Below are 24,141 nucleotides of genomic sequence, written 5' to 3'. Positions count from 1 at the left end.
GGAAGAGGAGCAATGAGCGCGACAGATTGACGCGTTTATGGCACAACTTGAATTTGAAACGGGTTTATGTTCACGTTACCACGTCCTGTATACCTGATATAACATCACTTTTATCTTGATCTTACCTCAATTATTTTATTTATAATATTATTATTTTTTTAACATATTTTTTTTAATAATAATAAGTCTAACTAATAAATTTGATTAGTAAAATTATTTTTTAAAAAAATAATATCTATTTATTATAAATAACTAATTTAATTTTTTTAATTTATTTAAATTACTCAATTAAATCTTATATTTAGGATAGGTGACAGTAGTACGCAAAGCAAAGTTAGACTCCGCGCCAAACAGGTGCGGACGTGGCTCAAGGACGGGTCATCTAATCAATAATTGTTTTTTGACCATGAATAATGATTGAAATAATGCTACTATAATTAAATTAATATGTGTATAAATCTAACAATTCAATCTCAATTTATATCTATTATATTAACTCTATTCTCGACATAAGAGCTATTGACTAATTTAAACAGATTAAAAATTAGTTATTTGTAATAATAGGTATGGTTTTTTTTAAAATATCTGTACAAATCAAGCATATTGATTAAAACTATCATTATTATAAGGATTATTTTGGAAAAAAATAAATATGAGAGATCAAGTAAATTGAGATTTTATATTTGGAACCAAAAAAAAATTAAACAAGCTTTATATTAAAGAACGCAGGTGCATTAAATTCTTCAATATTTTTTATTTTTATTATTTAATTAAATTCACATAAAAGGAATAAATAGGCATGTGTGATTGAAAAAATTAATAAAATAAAAAGGAAAAACCATATTGGAGGTATTTATACTTTTTTTCAATTTTCAATTTGGTACCTATGTGTTTTTTGTTCTTAACTAAATCTTTAATTTTGCTCTATTAACATTATTAATCCTTATGTAGAGACTAAAAATATCAATAGAACAAAGTTATAAGAGCTAATGTTGCTAAAAAAATAAAATTAAATGTTTAATTAAAAGAAAAACATATAGATACCAAATTAAAAATTGAGAGAAAGTATAGGTACCTTCAATATGATTTTCCCAAATAAAAATAAGAAACTCACTTAGATATTTTCTCTCAGTAAAACAAAAGACCTACTACTTTATTAAACTCAAATGATATCGTTTTTGCCACTGGCCATTTGGCCGAATGGCGTGTGTGTGTTGGGTGCGTGTGTTGCGGGTTTGAACCCGCCCTGTTGTAATCCAAAAAAAAAAAAGATATCGTTTTTGGTGTCAGTAAATAGAAAAATAGAAATTCAATCTGATTGGTTTGCCTAGAATTCTTGATATTTACTAGTTTACCGGGGTGTCCAAGTTGAATTTTAATATCATGAATAAATAAAATTTTTTTATTTTTTTGTTAAATAGCTATTTTATTTTTTCTGGTGGAAGAATAACAAGGTATATTCATGTTCATATTTACTTCAAAATATAGTTTTTTTAGCATTATTAAATAATATGATTATATGTATTTAAAGATAGGGAAAATTAATTCATTGAAAACTATAAGATTGTTTGATGGCAAAAAAAAAAAAAGAAAAAGAAAAAAGAAAAGGAAAACTATTTTCAATAAATTTTTAAAATACTTTCGTTTAAGTGCCATTTGGTTAAGATGTGAGAGCTCAAATAAGCCTGTTTAAATCTAAATAAATGATTATGAAATATGTTTATCATATTTGGGTAATTTTTATGAAATCCTGATAATCATGATTTCATTCTTCCACTGCACTTTTAGGATAAGCACTAAGAAGTAGCTTATACATTTGAAAAATTCTGATCAACTTTTATCAACTAAATTTTCTCTCATTTATCCTTTCACACTCTTCCCAAAATCTCTCCCCAGATAATTGTACTCCCTCTGTTCCTTATTATAAGAGACAAATAACTAAATTATGTTGATAAAAAAAACAGTTAAAATTAGTTAGGACAATTAATATGTAAAAAGTATAATGTTTTTTCCAATAATGCCCCCATTAATAAGGAGAGAGAGTATGAGAGAGAACAATTAAAATTATAAAAGAAAGAGAAGTGGAAGGGAGAGAGAGTATGAGTTGGAAACAAAATAAATAGGAGTAAAATAGGAAATCAATACAAAAAAATAGAGACAACTTTTAAGTGTTTCTTATATATGGGAACATGCCATAAGCATCAAATGTCTCTTATAATAGGGAACGGAGGGAGTATTTAATAATATTTACTAAATTCATGTCCTTTTAATAATTATATATCTATAAGTGATTGTAATGCAAGGAAACCAAATATAATTACAATTTTTAAAGTCACTTATAAAAGAATCCAAACAGAAATCACGATTAACTAAGATCATTTATAACCAGCGTCACTTATAAAATTTACAATTATGTAAAATCACAGTTGTTCATCGCTAATCCAAATAGCCACTAATTATTAAAAAAATATTTTACAAAATACTTAATTATAATTTTTTAGATTAAGTTGTGTATGTCTGAAAGGTAGTAGTATTTTTTTGAAAAATTAATAGTAATTTTTAATCAAATAAAAATATAAGGGTCAACAGTTTAAATTTGAGAGATTAAGTTGTACTGGAGTTAAATTCTGAAAATTGGTTGTAACCAAGTTCAAACAACAAAGATTTTTTTGTGGCAAAAAACTAATAAGATTAAATAATTAATTGAAAAAAGATAATTGAAAACGCTCACAGGGACATTTATGTTTATACATGAGATTAGCTTTATCGGTCAACCAAAAAGAACGTCCGCTTTGAGCACCTGTACGGCACGGTGGCATGGTAGTGGCAGCCCCCCGACGGTGGTCTTTATCATGGTTGGATCCCGGTCTGCTTACCTACTCAAAAAAAAAAAAAGACAATTTAAAATAAATTCTGATGGGACCTTCTGTTATAAAAGCAAGAAAGCAAGCATTGGTCCGGCTGTTAATCAATTGAAATTCTATCAAACTGGATTATAAACATTCATGGTGCGTTGGTTGTTGTTGGGCTTTTTTTTTGAGAAAATTGTAAAAAAAGACCTTGGAATTGTAAAAACGCAGATAGGGACCCTTGACAACTTCACTTTGGGTTTTGACAACTTCAGGGCATATTATTCTTGTCAAAACCCAAAGTGAAGTTGTCAAGGGTCCCTATCTGTTTTTTACAATTCCAAAGTCTTTTTTTACAATTTCCCCGTTTTTTTTTAGCCCAATTAAAGGATCAATTTTATAAAAAGTAGAAAATTATACCACAAATAAAATTAGAGTAGCAGAAAGCAGGGATATAGGACTAAGTGATTTAACATAACATCAGTTTTTTTAAAAAAAGAAAAGAAAGAAAGAGTGGCTAGAAAAAGCTTGAAGAAGTAAATCAATATTCTTTTGTATGATGTTACTGAATTTTGGATGGACAAAGGGACTATTGAGTAAATTCTTCTTAAATGTGATGACGTCGATGTGATTTAAGGATGTCGAAAAAATTAGCACAACTTGAGTAACCTGATCCAATAGCAGTCCTTAGTAGGAAAAGCAAAACATACAGGAACATAAATATTGAAGTTTTACCCATTCAAAAGTTAGTATTTCTTCACAACCAAAAATAATTGTAGTAATACAAGAGATTTGTCTTCAAATCTTAACTTTTAGCATACACTTTGTCCAGTCCTATGTTGATACGAGAATGTTGCAAAAGTCACGATTGGGTATAAAAGAGGTAGGAGTAGAACTAGGAGCTTTAGAATTGCTTGAAAAATCTTTCTAATTAATTACGTATTTCAGTTAGTTATTAAAAATAGGTTCAAAAATCTTGAATTACTTATTCTAAGTAGGACTGAGTATTTGTTTATTCAATTTGGTTATTGATGATAACTGAACTGACTGAATAACCGGAGTGTGTCTATTTACGAAATTGAACTGAAACCAAAATGCAACAACTAACCGAACCAAATTAATCAAAATAAATTTGGTTTGGTTAGATAGTTTATTCAGTTAGTGGGCTTTTTTTTTTTTTTTTCCAAACAGCATAAAAATAGCTTGTATAACATAATGAAAGTCTAAACACTAATAATCTATTTGAACTTTGAAGGCACACGAGATCCAAAAGAAGATACAAATTGATGACAAATTTAAATTCAAACATAATAAAAGTCTAATTTAATAAAATTACCAGTTACAAGATAACATATAGATATTACTTTAGATTATTTTAAATTCAAACACAAGATTTATACAAGATAAGATATAGAGATCATTTATTTTAGACCATGTAGAGATCATTTATTTTAGACTATGTTATATACTTACTATTAATATATTGATAAAATTTTAATATAAAAATTAAAATTATAAATGGAATCTAAAAATGAAAAGCCCGGGAGAAGCATATGAGACACAGAGAGGTTGGTCAAAGAAAAAGGAAAATAGGGAGAAAGATTAAACAAAAGTCAAAAAAATAGTTTTTTTTCCCCAATAATTTTTGGTTGTTCGGTTATAAGCAAAATATTTTAAGACACACCGAGCCAAACACTGATAACAGAAATAACTAAAAAAATTAGTTGAAAAGAAATAAAAACCGAATTAACCGAACCGAAAAAACTTAATTGAGTTTCTGTTCAGTTCGGTTCGGTGTTCAGTTATACTTTAGTTTTGCTTACCCCTAGTTCTGAGTTGTTTGGTTAGCCTTCTATGAAGAGCCACATTTCACTTAATTCATGCGAGGCTTATTAAGATAACAATGCCTTTCAGCATTGTAGAATTGACCCTAAAAAATGAATGTTACGCTACATCGGGGAAGCCATGCAAGAATTCCTTGGATATAAATGTTAGTATAACGAAGGGATAGCGCAGACCAAATAGCCTGTGTATAAAAGCAAGTGCAGAAAAGATAATCAATAGTTTCTTCTATTGACAACAAAAAACACAGCTTATTTAGACATTTAAGTGGTGTTTCTTTAAAACCCCTCCAGTAGTTACAACAATACGGAATTTATCTAACCATTTGTAACATTTGAACTTTATCTTTTAATATAATAAAATATATTGTCCTAGTTCATTAAAAAAGGTTACAACATAATGGATAAGTTTCCAGATGAATAAGGGTTGTTTATGAGGCAACTTAACCTTCGATATAAATTCTCATAGCTTCATAAGAGCAGCATGTCCAGTCATTTTGAATAGAAAAAGCGTGGCCTTGCCTAATGCTATATTCACCAGAGCCATCGCCTTCCCAATAAAACTCATCCTTGCCATTATAAATTGAAATAAGGGTTTTAAGAACGTTATGAACTATCCCCGAGAGTATATGGCTCTAACTAGAGACATTCTAAGGAGGAGAAAGCCAACCATTTGGGTTACGTTATTGGAAAAAGATCTAAAACCATATGAATGTGAAGATTTGTAGCCAATGATTGATAAGCCATAGGCCACTACAGGTTATGATCTTGTGGAATAGAATTGCCCGAGCCAACCTGCCATTAAAGATGTTGAGAAATGAGGTTTGATGATTCCGAAATTCCTTTCCATAACCAAGAAGCATGACATGGTTTTTTCAGCTAACAACCTCGTGAAGTATCTAAATATTTTGTTCTTATAATACTGGCAAGAAGAGAGTGAGGTTCAGCTGATAAATTTCTCTAGATTTATTTGGCCAAAAGAGCAAAGTTCATATGGTGCGTGGATTTGATACCCAAGCCAGGGTTACCTGGAGAAGTAAAAAGTAGATCTTTTTTTACTGGGTGTCTTCTTCGCTTTTGATGATCATAAACCCAAAAGAAATTAACAACTTTACCATCAATAATGTTGCACACTTTTTGGGAAGTTTTGTGCAAGAGAGCATATGAATGTTGGATGTAGAGATTACATATTTTATTAGAGTTAATCTTAAAGCTTAAAAGAGAAGCTTGGATTTCCACGAAGCAGTACTCTTGTCTATGGCATTTATAACTTGCTTATAGATATGATATTTGTCCTTACCAAAATCTATCCATATACCAAGCTATTTTCCAAAACATTTACAGAACTTGATATCCATATACCCAGGTATTTCCTGTAGAGCTCATCTTTAAAGTCATCTAAGATATTAGGAGAGATTAGAATAGGATATTTATCTTTGTTAATTTCTTGTCCAGACCTAAGGCGGAAAGTTTTGAGGATTTTGGCCACTTCATTGATACTGGATTTATTACATTCAAAGAAAATGGGGAATCGTCAGAGCATAGAGAAAATGGGAGGCAGGAAAAGCGTCCTTACAAATTTTAACATCATGAAGAGCACCCACACTACTACGAAAAAGAGTTTTAATGATGCTAATGTATTGGGGTTATCAGACAAACACTGTTAAGAAAGTGATGATGACATTTTGCAATTATATGAAAGTACATTTTAATTTTCATACATTTTACTTTTCATCAAGGTTATTTAGAAAATTGCCATTAAAAATATTTTTTACAATAGTTTTTATAAAATCTGCTGTGAATTTTTTTTTTATAGTGGTTTTTTAAAAACCTGCCTTAAAAAGGCTATCAAAATTTTAAAATATTTCCATCATGTGATAGTTTTTCACTTTTCACAGTTAAAACTCATGGTTCCCCCTATCGTTCTCACTCGATTTTCTCCCTCCTCCCACCTTTACCAACATTTCCCCTTGCTTTTGTGATCTCCGCCATGTTCTTCTGTTGTCGTCGCGTCATCTTCTTCATCCTTATTTGTTAGTTTTTTGCCTTTTTTCTCCATTCTTTTCATAGGTTTCATCGTTTTTGTGGTTTGATTATTTGAAAAGAACATGATATTTGTTTTGAGTTTGAATATATCTATTTTTTTTGTTAGTCTCTTTGCTTAAACATACTTCGATACATTGAAGTTTGAGTATATATCTAATTTTTATTCCTCTGATTTTGTAGATTTGAGTTTGACAGCTATAAATTTATGAGTTTTATCAGATTTGGGTATTCGATTTAACCTTCATCAAATCTTAGTGGTTTCAAACTAATGGTTAAAAGCTTTGATGTTCTCCTGGTAGAGAACGGCTTTAGGTGTCAAGCGAAGGGAGAGGATGAGAATTTAATAAATAATAAATAAACTTTTCACAACAGTTACTTATATAACCTCCATGAAAAGTCACATACCATGGCGGTTACTAAACCACCATAAAATCCTCTACATTTTAATGTCGATGGTATAAATGTCACACTCAAAACCGCCATGAAAATCTTATTTTAATTGCCATTAAATGCCTCTTTTGTGGTAGTGGCGACGTCTCACTATACAAGAGCAACCAAGAGAGAATATTGGAAGGCAAAATGGAGAGATATGGTGAAAGTGGATCCACTTGTTTAATACCATTTGATAGAAAAGATTGGTTGGGTGAATATGCCGTTAAACAAAATACTATTATATATATTGAATTGTAGATGCACATTGTATAATAAGTAGGATCCACTTTAAGGGAAACACATTCTAATTAGAACGGTTCAACAAAATCCAAGAAAGCCTATCATAAGCCTTTGAGGAATCCAACTTCAGTATAACATCTTTCTTCCTTTCTTTGCTAGCATTGTCAATCTGATGGATAAGGTTTGCCACCATCAAAATGTTGTTGGAGATTAATCTATCTTTAAGAAATGCACTCTGGAAAGGAGAGATCAGCTTTGGAACAACTACCTTCAATATGTTACATAAAACTTTAGAAAATATTTGGTGTATGAGACGCTGCAAAGGAATAGGCACATGAAATATTTTTTTTTTTTAATGAAAACTCCTCACGTACGTACACTCAACATAATCCATAATGTCCTTGTTTATAAATATAGGATTTAATTAGAGGGTTTATTTTTATTTTGAATACAATACATTAATGTATTTTATCTTCTAAATCTGTAATTTCTTTTTCTCAAACAATTCCTACACAGTGTTCCCATTGTTTATAAACATAGGAGTTAATTAAAGGGGTTTATTTTTATTTTTAAATACAAGACATTAATTTACTTTATCTTCCAAATTTTTAACTTTTTTTAAAACAATTCCTATTGAATGCATCACTACAAAAAAACAACTACTTATATAAGGGTATTATATTTAAGACCAGAAGAGTATTATGTGTAACACACGAGGCCTTTTTTTTTTTTTTCCTTTTAGCAGCAGTGTGTCGTTTAAACTGTCAATTGTTTGCCGGTAGATTTTGGCATCCGGTGCATCACACAGGGTTTTTACGTCTAATTGAGCTGTAAAAACTCATGTTACAAGTTTTTAAAAACACCTACAAATTTCACTAATTAAATTTTCTTTTTTTTGTGGTAAATTTAAGACAACATCTGAAATTAGCGAAAGAAAAATTTGTTATTAATTAAGGAAAAACTCAGTTGCAAAGCTATTTTAAAACAAATCAAAAGGTAGTCACAGTTTTATCATTATTTTTATATGCGATGGAAATTTTCCTGGTGCGGTTTTCTATTTTACTTCTTGGGTTGTAAGAGTAACTTAAACAATGTCGTGAGATGTACCCTTTTAAACGTTAATCAAGGTGAGAGCCAAAATCACCACGTCTGAGATAAAAGTAACGTTCGAGAGAGGTCATATGTTAACCCAATCAGTAATGTGATGATCTTGAATATATATCTAATTTTATTTTATTATTAATTTTTCTGAGTGGTCAGGTAGCTGGGTCATATTTTCGTATTGTCAGTTTGGGCCCCATTTCAAGCACATTTAAACTGGAGACCTCATGTTTAAGCAAACCAATACATGTCGGTTTCCCAATTTTCCCTTCTTATGCATCTCACTAATATGTGATTTATTATAAAATTTATATTTACTAGCTAAAAAGGCTCTCATCATGTGTTTCATGGAGTTTTAAGAAATACAACCATATGCCTTTAGATTTACCTAAAATCTTTGAAGGTGATGGTTTTTTTTGTTGGCGACACCCGCAAAAATAACAAAAAATATAGTTCGAGTTGTGTCCAAGAACATTTTTCTTAGGAGCCATTTCGCCACACAGGTAAGAATAAAAAGCAGCACTCTCTAGGATTAAACGATCCCTTCTTGCGTAGAGTAGGGTGACAGAATAGCAAAAATTTAAAACTCAGGAGAAGAGAGAGAGAGAGAGGAGGAGAGCTTGGGGATAAAACTCGACGTCCCTGATCATGCATCACGCATTACCTTTTATAGGCAAATGATATGTGACTGTTGGACTGCCATAATAGTGATTAAAGGTGGTTTTAATGACAATTAAAAAGACAGTTTTAAAATAATTAATTAAGATGAATTAAAACATTTTAAGACCATTAAATATGGTTAATGTAAGAATAAAACCAATTAATTAAAACATATAATGTTTCAACGATCATCTCCAATGGTCAGTTCTAAAAACTTCTCTTCTCAGCCATTTTATTAGCTCAAGCCACATCTTAGTAAACACTAAGGTTTTCTTAATGTTGAGTAACATGAGGCTTCTTTTGACACACCTATACACTAAAACTCCAACATTTTTTCCTATCCTTATTTTAAAATCGATGTGGTTATAAAAAGAAAATACGATTCTCTTAATGAGTTGATGGCATTATTTAAATGTATCTGTTTCATTGACAAGGAGGAAATTCGATTTAATTAATATATTCCACAGCTTCTCCTGGTTTTAAACGAGGCTCATATATTATGCAAAAGAAACTCATTCTTTATGGCTCCCACAATTTATCTCTAAAATTTACAACATATATAAATTTTTTTAAAAAGAAAATTCAACCGCAAATTAATGAAATTTCCAATCCCGTTATATTCACTACCAAAAAGAATGTTACGACACAAATCAAGAAAAACATATTGCAACTTGATTTTGTGATTGTTTCATCAAAAATAAAGGCGCTGCAAAAAAATTTTTGCAATGTAATTTGCCGCAAATTCTTTTATTTGATTAGCATTGGCTGGTACTATATGATTTCTATTATGGCCCATTGACATGTAACGTGTTCGTCGTAATTCACGTGCGCATTATATTTATTAAGGATTCAAGTTTACAACGCCATGCTTAAAAAATTTGGAGGAGCTGGGCGCCTCTACCAATTTTTTGGGACTAGTTTATCATTTAAATTTGATTTTTTTTTTTTTAGGTTGCGAAGAGTCCAAATAGAACAGATCATGCATGAGGGTGATCTGAGTGTCTGGCAAAATTAGCAAATAACTAGGTCACTTAGACACAATGTCAGAGATTTGATGTCTGGTTATATTTCGGAAAAATGTAATGTTTCTACCAACAAAAAAAAACTCTATCCAATCTGATACATAAGATACAAATAACCAAATTGTATAAATAAAAAAGCTGGTTAAAATTGATTAAAAACAATAAATGTGCAAAATATATATATTAAATATATTTTTGTTTATGGAAGGAGAGAGAAAAAAGATGAGAGAAGAGACTACGAAAAGAGAGAGACTAAAGTATAATTATTGGCCAGCATGTGATAATTAATATTTAAACATATAATCAATGAGAGTAAAAATAAACAAGTGAATTAAATTTTCGGACATATATAAAATATAATTTATGAAAATAACTAGTTCTATCTCAAAAATTATAACTTTTATATATAAGATGGGAGAGAATGTTAAAAATCATGAAAAAGGTTCGGGGGAAAAAATCATGAAAAAATGCTTAGTTCTTTTGTCATATGTTTATGCATCTGGCTTTATATCTAGTAATTAAGAGAGAGCTTTTAAATCGAAAGTGTCTGAAATCTCCACGGTATATATATGTGCGTAAATGATGTTCGAGATGCCACTTTAACTGAAAGCTTCTGCTTTGCAGTAAAATACTAAAAAACCCCACGCATGTTTTTAAAGCTGATCATGGAACACGCCACCTGGAGCTTTCTTTGCTAACAGGACAAAAGGCTCCTCCAAGTGTCAATTCAGTCTAATGTTTGAATTTGCTCAAGAGAAGACAAAACAAAACTTAACGCCCAGGCCAGAACTTTCCGCTGTGGCTGAGCGAGACCAGATCCTGCATATGAAACAGCTCAGCTAGTTATTATTATCAAATACTCCTCCGTGCTAAATATAAGACTTTTATCCTAAATATAAGACCCTACAGGAGAAGTATTAAAAAAAACAAAAGAAACAGAGAAAAGGGCGATGTTCTGGAGAAGTGAAGACCAATGATAGCCTCTTTATCTCATTATCATATGCACTGACTTCTGCAAGCTCGTCTTTCTCGACCAATTTTGATGCTTGTTCCATCGCAATCTGAAGTTCCTCCATATATTGCTCCGAAATCATTAAGAAAACCACTCTGTTTTTCATTTTGTATATTAGATGCTCCAGTTCATTCCTGACTGCCACCTTTCTCCTATGGATCTCAATCCGCTGCTTTGCATTTTTCAGCATCCCGGACCATGTTTTCTACTTCTTCAGCAGAAAAAGACCCTATCCTGTCCGGCATACTCAACCCCTCAGCACCCCCTGTTTTAGTTTCTTCAACGGATATATGTAATGTACCACTCTCATTGAGAGTAAAACAAGCTCTAAAAATGGGGACTCCTCGCGGCTGTGGAGAGATGTCTAGCAGCATGGTACCTAGCCAATAATTATCTTTAACCCTGACTCTCTCCCCCTCATAAATGGAGAGGGCAATCTTTGGCTGATTATCACACACAGTTGTCACGCAAACTGTCTTAGATGTAGGAATGGTAGTGTTCCTGGGAATCACTACTAACATAATGGCTCCTTGAACCTCCAAGCCTACACGGACAGTGAAGCCACATCGCTAAAAATAATGGCCTGTAGATTTTCTTTCGGTCGGTCACAGTCTATGTTTTCCGTTGAAGAACTCCTGTAACAGCTGTTGAACTTTCGGAATTCTTGACGAGCCACCCCAACAAGGACTATTTCATCAACCTTGTTCTTGTCCATGTTGGCATCCATAAGACACCTCTCTGTAATCTCTATAGACCTTTTAAAGAGGTCTTTGTTCAGTTCTTCAAACTTAGCACGGTTGATTGTTGAAGAGAACTCTATGACCTCAAAGAGTGCATCAACCTCCACGCTGGTATTAAAAACTGATGGAGATGAGACCGCTCTTTTGGCCCTCTCACAGGCAGTTCTTAACCTCTTCATAGCCTTTGGACTCTGAGTGATGTCCTTTCTATGCTTCTTTAGAAATTTTTCCACAAAGTAATTCACTAATCGGCTGTTAAAGTCTTCACCACCAAGGTGGGTGTCACCATCCACGGCAATTACTCTGAACTCGCCCTTTTCAATTGTAACCAAAGATACATCAAATGTTCCTCCGCCAAGATCAAATACAAATATATTTCCCTCATGACCCTTTTTGTTGTGAGAATAGAGAAAGAGAGAAAATATTGGAGATGAATATTATTTGTGTATTCTAAAATGAGATGAATACATCTACATATACAAGAAAAAAGAATAATAAATCCTAATAATAAATTAAGAGATGAATACAAATCAAATAAATCAAATCATATCAACAAAATCATATCAATAAAATATTAACAAGATATTAACAGAATATCTTAACATCCCCCCTCAAACTCAAGATGGCTCGAGAGAAAGCAGCTTGAGTTTGTTCACTAAACACTGGAAGCGACCAGGATTAAAAGATTTGGTAAACAAATCAGCCGATTGGTGCTTCGTGCAAATGGGAACAACTGGAAGCGACCAGGATTAAAAGATTTGGTAAACAAATCAGCCGGTTGGTGCTTCGTGCGAATGGGAACAAGTTTGATGGTGCCTCAAATAATATGTTGCCGAGTGAAATGACAATCAATCTCAATATGTTTTGTGCGCTCATAGAACACATCATTGTGAGCAATCTTAATAGCTGCTTAACTATCACAATATATATTGGTAGAGGATGTTTACGAAGCTCCCAAATCATCAAGCAGCCAACGGAGCCAAAGAACCTCAGCAATAGTATCTGCTAATGCACGGTATTCTGACTTAGCACTAGATCAAGAGGCTAGAGTTTGTTTCTTACTTCTCCAAGAGATAAGAGAGTCCCCAAGAAATATACAAAACCTAGTAGTAGACTGACGATTGGCATGGTCACCTCCCTAATCAGCATAAGAGTAGGCTCGTAAAATGAGAGAAGACCTAGCAGACAAATGAAGGCCATGATATAAGGTTCACTTAACATATTGAAGAATCCGGAGAATGGCTGCGTAATGAGTGGTTCGAGGCTCAGACATGAATTGACTAACAATGTGAACTACATAGGCAATGTCTGGACGAGTCATAGTAAGATAGATGAGTCCTCCAACCAATTGCTGGTAACGTGTTGGGTTCTCTAACACAGTCCCATCAGTAGGAACAAAATGGGCATTAGGCTCAATGGGAGTGTTTTCAACAGCTTCATCAGTGAGCAAGGCCCTAGATATCAAATCAGAGGCATACTTGACCTATGAAAGAGAGATACCACTCTCCCCATAATGTACCTCAAGACCAAGAAAATAATTCAGTCTTCCAAGATCTTTCATCTCAAATTGTCCTCCTAAGTAAGTTTTAAGCTCATGAACTCTTACAAGATCATTACCTGTGATAATCATATCATCGACATATAAGAGAAGCAGAACAATACCTCAGTTACTACTGTGAACAAATAAGGCAGAGTCATGAGGGCTAAAAGTGAAGCCAAGATGGCTTATTGTACTACTGAACTTAGCAAACCAAGCTCGAGGGGCTTGCTTAAGTCCATAAAGGGCTCGATGTAAATGACAAACTTTATCTCATGGATAAGAATACCCAGGAGGGGGTTTCATATAAACTTCTTCCTCCAAATCACCATTCAAGAAGGCATTCTTGACATCCATTTGATGGAGAGTCTGGTGCTTAACAGCAGCAATAGCCAGAAGGCTGCGAACAGAAGAAATCTGAGCAACAGGAGCAAAAGTCTTCTCATAGTCGATACCATACTCCTAAGTGAATCCCTGGGCCACTAAACACACCTTTTGCTGCTTGAGAGAGCCATCTGAGTGAGTCTTATTCTTATATACCCATCTACACCCAACTAGAGTCTTACCAGGAGGAAGATCAACAAGATCCCAAGTATGCATTTTTCTCTAATGCCTGCAATTCTTCATTCATAGCTTGTTGCCAAAGAGGATCACGAGAAGCTTCTTTATAGGATTGGGGTTCCTGAAACTGGAGGATGGTGGAAAGATAGTGGTAATCATTAAGGTAGGAAGGGGACTGTCTTACACGTGTGGGTCGGATATTGTCAAACGATATGGGCTCCATAGACATGAGCTGTGCAGGAGGATCAGAGATAGTAGGCTCCTCTAGAGTGGGTATTGCATCGGGCATGTGAATGAGCTCAGTTGGTGAGTTTGGATCTGAGTTACTAAGAAAAAGATCAATAGAAGTATCTAAATTATTAGGAAAAAAAATCAACAGAAGTATCTGTAAAAATAGAAAGTGAAGGAGGAGAAAGGGAGAAAAGGTCAGTCAAAGATGAAAATTTTATATGTTCCCAAAAAACAACATGACGGGAAACTCGATTGCGATGAGAGATAGGGTCCCAACAGTGATAACCCTTATATTCTAGATCATAACCAAGGAAGCAACAAATACAAGCACGAGTTTGTAGCTTGGTGGTCTCATGAGATGGAAGAAGAACAAAACAGATGCAAGTAAAGACTTTTAGAAGACTATAGTTAGGAGGTGTACCATGAAGATGCTCAAAAGGAGAGATGTTACCAATAACTGGTGTAGGAACTATATTAATACAGTAAACAACAATCAATACTACTTCACGCCAGAAATGTTCAGGACAGGAAGAGGAAATAAGCAAGGCTTTGACAGAATTAAGGATATGGCGGTGTTTACATTCAGCCCTACCATTTTGCTAAGAGGTATAAGGACAAGGGTACTGAGAGATGGTTCCCTGATCATCAAGAAATTTAAGCAGTTTAGAATCCTGGTATTCTAAAGCATTATCACTGTGAAAGACTTTAATAATTTTTGATTTTTGAGAACTGAGTTTGAATCATCGTAGCAAATTTAATATAAATATCAGGTAATTCGAATCGGTTTTTCATAAGATATATCCAAGTATAGCGCGAATGATCATCAACAAAATCACGAAGTATTGAGATCCTCCCATAGAAGGAGTAGGCGCAGGACCCCAAATGTCTGAATGAACCAAATCAAAAATGGAATCATCAATAGAGTCATTTTTATTAAAGGATAAAGCAGGTTGTTTGGTAGTTTGAAATGAAATACAATGTAAAGACTCATTCTCGACTCGACCTAAGAAACCACTAGAAATTAAAGGACAAAATTCATTTACGAAAGGATGAGCAAGATGATGATGCCATAAATCGAGGGACGAGAATGTAGCAGCAGCATACAATTTGGGAGAAGCGACTTTAGGGAGATACAGTGAGTCGAGCTCAAACATACGGCCAACCTTACGCCCATTCCCAATGACCTGTCCTGTCTGAGAATCCATCACAACACAACCACTTTTGGTAAATAAGATATTATAACCCATATCAACAAGTTGTCCAACAGAAAGAAGATTAAAGCTAATAGCAGGTACGAAGTAAGTCTCATGAATGGATAAGGAGGGCAAAGAAATAGTACCAATATGATTAACAGGCATTTGAGAGTTGTTAGCAGTATGTATGGGATGAGCAGTAGTATTTTTGGACATAGAAGGAAAAAAAACTTTCCTGACCAGTCATATGGTTGCAACAAGTAGAGTCAAAGAACCATAAAGCACCTAAAGCGGTGGCCAAGGCAGCAGGTGGACTGGAAGTATCAGGGATAAATTTGTGAAGTAAAGCCTCAAGTGTAGTGGAAGATTCTAAGATAGAATTAGCAATAGTGGTAGATAATGCGAGCTTGGAATAGGAACTAGGCCTTGTTGATCTTCCCTGATTAGACCTGGGAGGACGAGTAGGGCATCGATCAATAAGATACCCAATCTTTTTACAGTAGCGACAGAACATAGTAGGACAATTTGCAGCTATATGTCCCCTCTTTTGACAAGTTCGACACTCAATATAGGGGCATTGATCAAAGGAGTGATCAAATTGAGGGCAACGATGACAAGATTTAGAGGATCTTTTGGAGGCAACAAAAACCATTTTAGGAGTACGCTGTAAAAGTCCCAATCAAGTTTCTTTGGAGCGAAGCTGAGGGAGAGCATCCTCAAGAGTCGGGAGTGGACTTTGTGAAGTAAGGATGCTCGAACAAGCTCAAAATCATCTGTGAGAGACATCAAGAATTAAATAAGATGAAGCTAATTGTGGTATCGAAAGAAAGCCTGTGCATCTTCCCCATTCTTGAAACTAGGTTCCGAGTAGGCTAATTGATCCTAGATAGACTCAATCTTTGCCAAAAACTCATATAGGGGCTGACCCTTTTCTTGCTTCAAGACACCGAGATCTTTATACAATTGAAATTGATTGGACAAATTAGATGATGTATAGCGATTAGCAAGGTGGTCCCATACCTCTTTTGTGGTCTCAAAACGGCCAAATAGTTGATTTATGCTAACAATTGAGGTATTTCAAAACATTGTGATAATTTGATTATTTTTGCTATCCCACTCATCAAGTCGGTCATTGAATTTCAAATTAGTCTCATCAGCTTCGCAAATAGGAAAACAAATATCACTAGTAACATAACGCCATAGTTTACACCCTTTAAAAAACTATGCATACTCTCCAACCATAGGCGGTAGTTGGAGCCATTCAAGATCATAGAAAGGGGAACTCAGACTTTTTCATAGTGAATACACACGTAAAAGATGGGCGATAGAAAGGATGTGGAGTGGAACAAATCTGGATAGAACCAATACGGGATAAAAGCACGTGTGTGACGACACGTCAAGCAACGGTAGGTGTCTAAAAGGTTAAGGCTCTGATACCATGTGAAAATAGAGAAAGAGAGAAAATATTGGAGATAAATAGTATTTGTTTATTCTGGAATGAGATGAGTACATCTATATATACAAGAAAAAGAATTAATAAATTCTAATAATAAATCAACAGATGAATACAAATCAAATAAATAAAATCATATCAACAAAATATTAACAAGATATTAACAGAATATCTTAATATTTGTGAAGCCCATAAGCTATTGCGACAGCAGTGGGCTCATTAACTAACTGCATTATAGTTAGTTCAGCAATTTTCCCAGCCGTTATTGTTGCTTGGCGTTGATTATCATTGAAATAGGCCGGCACCATAATTGCAGCTTGGTTGACTTTTGAGTTGAGATATGCCTCTGCATATTTCTGCAAGTGTACTAATAAAAACCCAGAGTTCTGTTCCTAGTGAAAGTGTCTTTCCTCTGACATGAAAGTTAAAACAATTTCTGGTCGATCATTTTCACTCGAAACCACTTTGAAGGGCCACCGACGTAGGTCACTTTGAACCTCGAGATCATGGAATCTCCTCCCGATCAACCTCTTGGCATCTGGAAAAATAGGAGTAGACAACTTAGAAATGAAATTAAAATAGAAGCAAAATCCAAAAAAAAAGGACAACTACCATATACAGTGTTTTCAGGGTTTATGTCAGCCTGATTTTTGGCCGTCTCTCCAACAATCTGTTGACTATCCCTAAAGGCAACAAATGAAAGGGTAGTCTTATTGCCCTGATCATTGATTATAATTTCTGGTCTACCATGTTGCCACACAGCAATGCATGAATAGGTGGTTCCTAAGTCAATTCTGATAGCTGCTAGTTCACCCATCTTTCTATATGAAAATGGAAAAAAGAAATATCAGTGTTGCATATTAAGAAGAATAAATAAACTATCATGCATGCTTGAGGTGTAATGCTGCAAATTTTCAATATTTTTATAAATATGCCAAGACATCATTTCTGACTTGGTACTCCTTGCGAAAGCAAGTATGGACCAAGCAGGGGTCACCAAGACGACTTCTGTGAACGCATTGGGGGAGAAAGTGAGTGGGGCAAAGACCAGAATCTATTTGTCCACAACTGTTAACCATTCTAGAATTAATCAGATATCCGGTTTCCTTGGTTTTAAACCCACATCGAATTTGAAAAAGTACCTTGGTGTTCTGCTTCACCATCGAAGGGTTAAAAGTAACTACAACCACATTCTTGAGAAGATGAAAGGACATCTAACGGAGTGGAAAGTGAAGCAGCTCTCACTAGCTGCTAGACACACGCTCATTTCATTAGTTCTGGGGTCTATACCAGCCTACACTATGCAATCCATGCTTCTACCAAGAGTAATATGCGATAATATCAATAAGAAATGTCGTAAATTTGTGTGGGGCAGTAGTGAGCACAACAGAAAGGCGCACTTGGTTTCTCGGGAGGATGTGTGCAAGAAGAAGGTGGATGGCGGCTAGGTTTATGAGAAGCACAGCTTCAAAATGATGCTTTCATGATAAAGTTAGATTGTAATATGATCAAGAAACCTGATACCTTATGGTCTGTTTTTCAAGAGAGAAGTATGGTTGTAGAGGAGACGTACTTCCGAGAATTGATAAGAGGAGGAAAGGATCAAGAACTTGGCATGGTCTTAAGGTATTGTTTGGTTGGAAGGTTTTTGAGGGGAGGGGAGGGGGAGGGAGGAGAAATTGTGTTTGGTTTAGAGAAATGGAGGGGAGGGGAGAAATTTTTTTTTTGTCATTAAGTACTTCCTTCCCCTCCTTTTGCTCCCCTCCAAATTTGAGGTTTTTTGGAGGGGAGGGAAATATTATACCTTATCTTGACTAAATTACCTATGTCAGTTTTTTAATATTTCAAGTCTATCCTTTTTAGTAAAAACCTTTTTTTTACTCTTTTTTCTTTTCAGCCCCTACTATTCTTTTATGGATTTGTTTTTACTCCTCAGATGTTCTTTTTTTCCTGCATATTTTTTCTCTTATTTCATCATTTCCTACTTTTTCTACCATTAATCTTCTATATCTTTTTCTCTTGTTTGATCCTTCATCTTATTCATCTCAATTTCATTTTTTTACACAAAACTCTGTGTATTATCTAATTAAGTATGTGAAGTTGTGCATATTATGTAATGAAGGATGGAATAGTTCAAAACTTATAACATAAATTTATTTATAATTTATATAATATGCTAAGGATTATAATTTTTTTTATTGATATATGATTTTTGTAATCGAGTTGTTATGTCTCAAGGTATATGGTTTTTTTATATTCACAATTAGAAAATAATAATTATGATATACATATCATAATAAAATAATAAAGAAATCTAAATAAAGAGATAAGATATATTTGTCAACTTATAATTAGTTTTCCTCCCATCTCCTCTTAAACCAAACAAGAAATCTCCCCTCTCTTCTCTTTTCTCCAACCAAACAAAACTCATACCCTCCCCTCTTCCTCCTCTGTCCTCCCTTAATTCACCTCCCCTTCCCTCTCCTTCATTGAACCAAACAAAGCCCAAGAGTAGCTGGGAGAGTTTGCGTGCTGGGCTGAATCGAAACTTGGGGAATGGCTGAGGGATTAATATTTGGGAGGATCATTGGGTGCCATGTGGAGGACGCTTGCCCGATTTAGCGATCCGCAAGTGCCAAGTGCTGGGAAATCTTACGCAATGCTTGGTTGGAAGGTTTTTAGAGAGGAGAGGAGAAAAGGGAAAGAAAAACTGTGTTTGGTTGGAAAAAATAAAAGGGAAAGGAGAAATTTTTTTTGTTTTCTTAATACTCCTCTTTCCTCCTTCTGCTCCTCTTCAAATTTGGAGTTTTTTAAAACAAGAAAAATATTATCTCATCCTGACTAAATTACTCATACTATGTGTAATTTTTAAATATTTTAAATTTATCATTTTCATTAAAAACCTTGTTTTACTCTTTTTTTTTCTTTTTACTCCTCAAATATTTTTTTTCTCGCATATTTTCTTTTTTCGATTTCATTGTTTCCCACACCCTTCGCTACTAATTTTCCCATCTTTTTTTCCTGCCTAATCCCTCCTTCATTCACCTTATCAGTATTATTGGTATTTTTTTATTCATTTGTTCTATATAAAGCTATTCTTTATTGGTTTATATGAGTTAAAGTCGTTGAGATCCATTAGAATGATATTATCAGTCACCAAATTCATTGATATACATGTCCATATGTTACTTTAATTCAATTTCATTTTTTACACAAAAATCAATGTGTTATCTAATTAAACACGTAAGGCTACACACGTTATCTAATTAAGGAAGGAATATTTCAAAGCTTGTTGTATAAATTTATTTATATATAATCTATATAATATGCCAAAGATTATAATATACTTCTTTGATTGACATTTATTTTAATCTATAATTATTTATAATCTATTTGTTATGTCTAAAAGTAATTGTTTTTTAATATATTTATAAACTAGAAAAAAATAATTGTGATATAAATATTGTAACAAAATAATAAAGAAGTCCAAATAAAGAGATAAGGAGATATTTGTTAACTTATAATTAGTTTCCTTCCTCTCTCCTTCTAAACCAGACAACAAACCTCCCTCCACTCTCTTCCCCTCCAACCAAATATGACTTATAACCTCCCATCTCCTTCCCTCCCCTCCTTTTAGTTAACCTTCCCTCCTCACCCGCCCATTGAGCCAAACGAAGCCTAGGGACCTGAAACTCAGCTTTACTGTCTGAAACTAGAGAATAGTGGATTGAATTAATCACGGACTACATTCTGCATGAGGTCGTGAGAGAGACTTAGTCCATGCAAATTAATGAGATAGCACCTCATGGCGATGGACGCCTTCAGGAGACTTCTCCACCAGGTCCGCATATGAAAGTCTGAGGGGGCCGACCCGCACGAAGGTCACACATCTATACATTCCAAATCTAATGAGCTTGGGGTGCTAATCAAAGTAATAAGCACCCAGACTGGTTCCGGTTTGTGATATGTCTTATTGTAATGATTAACTCTTGGCACTCGTTTTTTTGTCATATAAAAAAAAAGTTTCGCTGCAGGATCTTAGATTCTTATAAATTGCGACTTGCAAGCTCTAGAAGTGCAAGCACAGAGGCTTCCTCAAGACACTGTTGTAACTCAATTCGTTGTTTTTATTAAACTAAATAAATAAGATCGAGTAAACCCTTAAATTTGACTGAGTTGTGCCACCCTCACCCTCAAGATATTTCATTTAAAATAAGATTTATGAATATCTAAAACATCTTAACATAGTTCAAATTGTTATATTTCAAATTCGTTCTTGACGGTTAAGAATATGTCAAGAATATTTATTGACATTTTTTTGAAATAAATAATATAAATTAAATTAGAATTTAATTTATTATCCGACTTTGCAAGTATATGATTTGCTTTGATATGTTTATATCCAAATTGCATTTATAAATTAAATTAGGATTTTTCTGACAAAAAAATAGGATTTATTTGACTATCCAATATCCCAAATATATTATTTTATTTAAAGTGTTTAAATGCAAATTTATCAATGACAAAAAAAAAAGAATATTATGGAATCTGTTAATTTTATAATTTATAATATATTGATATTCACTTTTTTAAAATATCATCTACAAAACACTATAAATAGAGGGGTGCTCTTTTGAGTCATTGCTCACCCCAACTCTTGTTGCGCAGCTACGAAACCCTAAAACCGGTGCGTTTTTCTCTCTCTTTGTTATCTTCTAACGTTTTTGCCATCACTTTATAACTTATTCAATTCATCAATTCAAATGAATAATACTCTTCCGGTACTAAATATAAGACCTTTATACACACAAGTATAAGGGCCTTATATTTAGAATTAGAAGAGTATTGAAAATTAAATATCTAACACCAACTATTAGCAGAATTCTTTCTCAGATTTAGCGTCACCAAAACTTCATGGACTTGAAGCGGAAACTAGCAATCGGAATTGATCTTGGAACCACGTACTCATCTGTTGCGGCATGGCAACATGGCCGAGCAGAGATCATTGGGAATGATCAAGGAAATAGAACGACACCGTCTTGTGTTGCCTTCACCGATACTCAACGTATGATTGGTGATGCTGCTAAGAACCAGGCTGCGCATAACCCTGCTAATACTGTCTTTGGTAATTCTCCTTTCCTGTTTTTTTTTTTTTTTTAAATTTCTATTTTATATTAACGGTTGAAAGCTTAGTATTTCTAAAGAAAGGAAACGAAGAAGAACAAATTTTTTGATGATGTTCTTCGTTATTTTATTTTAAAAGGTCGTTTATGTTCTCTATTACAAGTTAGTCAGTTCAAATGATATATAGAGTGTTTAGGATAGTTTCTTTTTATTTACAATTACAGTCATTTATATTTTGTAGATGCAAAGAGGTTAATTGGTCATAGGTTTAGTGATTCTCATGTTCAGAATGATATAAATCTTTGGCCGTTTAAAATCATTGGCGGTGCTGATGACAAGCCCAAAATAATTGTGAAGTTTAAATCCGAGGAAAAACAATTTCTGCCTGAACAAATCTCATCCATGGTATTATCAAAGATGCGTGAGATTGCAGAGATATATCTTGGTTCAACAGTTAAGGATGCAGTTATTACTGTGCCTGCATATTTTAATGATTCTCAACACCAAGCAACCAAAGATGCAGGCACAATTGCTGGCCTTAATGTAATGTGAATAATCAACGATCCTACTGCCGCAGCCATTGCATATGGACTTGACAAGCAAGATAACAATGACAAGGAGAGAAATATATTTGTTTTTGATCTTGGTGGTGGCACCTTTGATGTTTCTCGTCACAATTAACAAGGATGACTTTAAAGTTAAAGCAATTGATGGCGACACACACCTTGGAGGAGAAGACTTTGACAACAGAATGGTGCAGTATTTTGTGGAAGAGTTTAAGAGGAAGCATAAGAAGGATATTAGTGAGAGCCCAAAGGCCCTTAGAAGGTTGAGAACTGCTTGTGAGAGGGCAAAAAGAGCAGTCTCATCGCCATCCATTGTTGATACAAGCGTTGAGGTTGATGCGATATAGGAGGGCCTTGACTTTTTCTCAACAATCACCCCTGCTAGGTTTGAAGAATTGAATAAAGACTTCTTTACAGAATGTTTAAAAATTACAAAGCAGTGTCTTATAGATGCCAAGATGGACAAAAACAATACTGATGAAGTTGTTCTTGTTGGTGGGTCTACAAGAATTCCTAAAGTTCAACAATTGTTACAGGAATTCTTCACTGGGAAGCATCTTTATAGGAGCCTCAACCCCGATGAGGCTGTTGCTTGTGGTGCCGCTGTTCAAGCTGCCATACTAAGTGGGCAAGGAAAGGAAAATTTACCATCCCTTGTCTTGAGAGATGTCACCCCATTGTCCTTAGGTTTTGAGGTATATGGTGATATAATGCAAGTAGTAATTCCAAGGAACACTAGCATTCCGACAATGGCGTGGATTGGTAGCTTCACTACTGCGACAGACTATCAAACAAAAGTCCGTATAAATATTTTTTGAGGGTGAGAGAGCAATGGCAAAGGATAACAATTTGCTGGATACGTTTTACCTTACCACTCCCGCAGAGCCAAAGGGTGTCCCTAGGTTTAAAGATTGCTTTTCCATTAATGAGAATGGGATCTTAAATGTCTCCATAGAGAAAAATAGATCAGGAAACAAGAATCAAATCACCATAATTAATGGACAAGGAAGACTATCAAAAGAAGAAATTGAAAGGATGGTTCAAGAAGCGGAGAAATACAAGGTGGATGATGTTAAGAAGAAAGTTGAAGCAAAGAATGCTTTGGAGGACTATATATACAAAATAAAGGGTGCTGTACATCATCAGGTAATTGGCTCAGGCCTTTTAGCTGCAGGCAAGAAGATTGAGGATGCGATCGAAAGAGCCTCAGAGCTGGTTGATGACCAACAGCTTGCTGAGGTTGATGAGTATGAGCATGAGATGAGAGAGCTCGAGAGAGTGTCTTTGATGCCATTATGTTGAAGATGAGTCGACATTTAGACACATGACAGTATCTTTATGTTTCTTGAGTTCGTAGCGGGTTGATGATTTCTGCTTTTTGTAATCGTCGTCGGATTGTTTATGATTTGATATGACTCGGTGGGTTCTTTAATTTTCACTCAGCGATTTATTTTCTCAAATATGTGTTCTTGGTGTTTAGTGGTCGGCGTCTCATTTTAAATTTTATATATATGTGTGAGGTTTTTGGAAGGC

The 24,141-nt window shown here is 34.1% G+C and overlaps 1 protein-coding gene and 2 pseudogenes across 1 annotated transcript; 1 reads left to right on the top strand and 2 right to left on the bottom strand.

The window, feature by feature from the left end:
* Positions 1-11,364: 11,364 nt before the first annotated feature.
* LOC114754729 (heat shock cognate 70 kDa protein 2-like) lies at positions 11,365-11,724 on the bottom strand. Its single transcript, XM_028943547.1, has one exon. The coding sequence runs from the start codon at positions 11,722-11,724 to the stop codon at positions 11,365-11,367; it is 360 nt and encodes a 119-aa protein (XP_028799380.1).
* An 84-nt stretch (positions 11,725-11,808) lies between these two features.
* On the bottom strand, positions 11,809-17,735 carry LOC114754728 (heat shock 70 kDa protein cognate 1-like; annotated as a pseudogene).
* A 4,097-nt stretch (positions 17,736-21,832) lies between these two features.
* On the top strand, positions 21,833-23,959 carry LOC114754715 (heat shock cognate 70 kDa protein-like; annotated as a pseudogene).
* Positions 23,960-24,141: the final 182 nt, after the last annotated feature.

Source organism: Neltuma alba, unplaced genomic scaffold (genome assembly GCF_004799145.2).
Source record: "Neltuma alba isolate B1F8T4 unplaced genomic scaffold, ASM479914v2 tig00010187_pilon, whole genome shotgun sequence".
Classification (NCBI taxonomy): domain Eukaryota; kingdom Viridiplantae; phylum Streptophyta; class Magnoliopsida; order Fabales; family Fabaceae; genus Neltuma; species Neltuma alba.
Note: the sequence above shows the minus strand (reverse complement) of the source record. Positions and strands in the feature narration are given on the sequence as shown.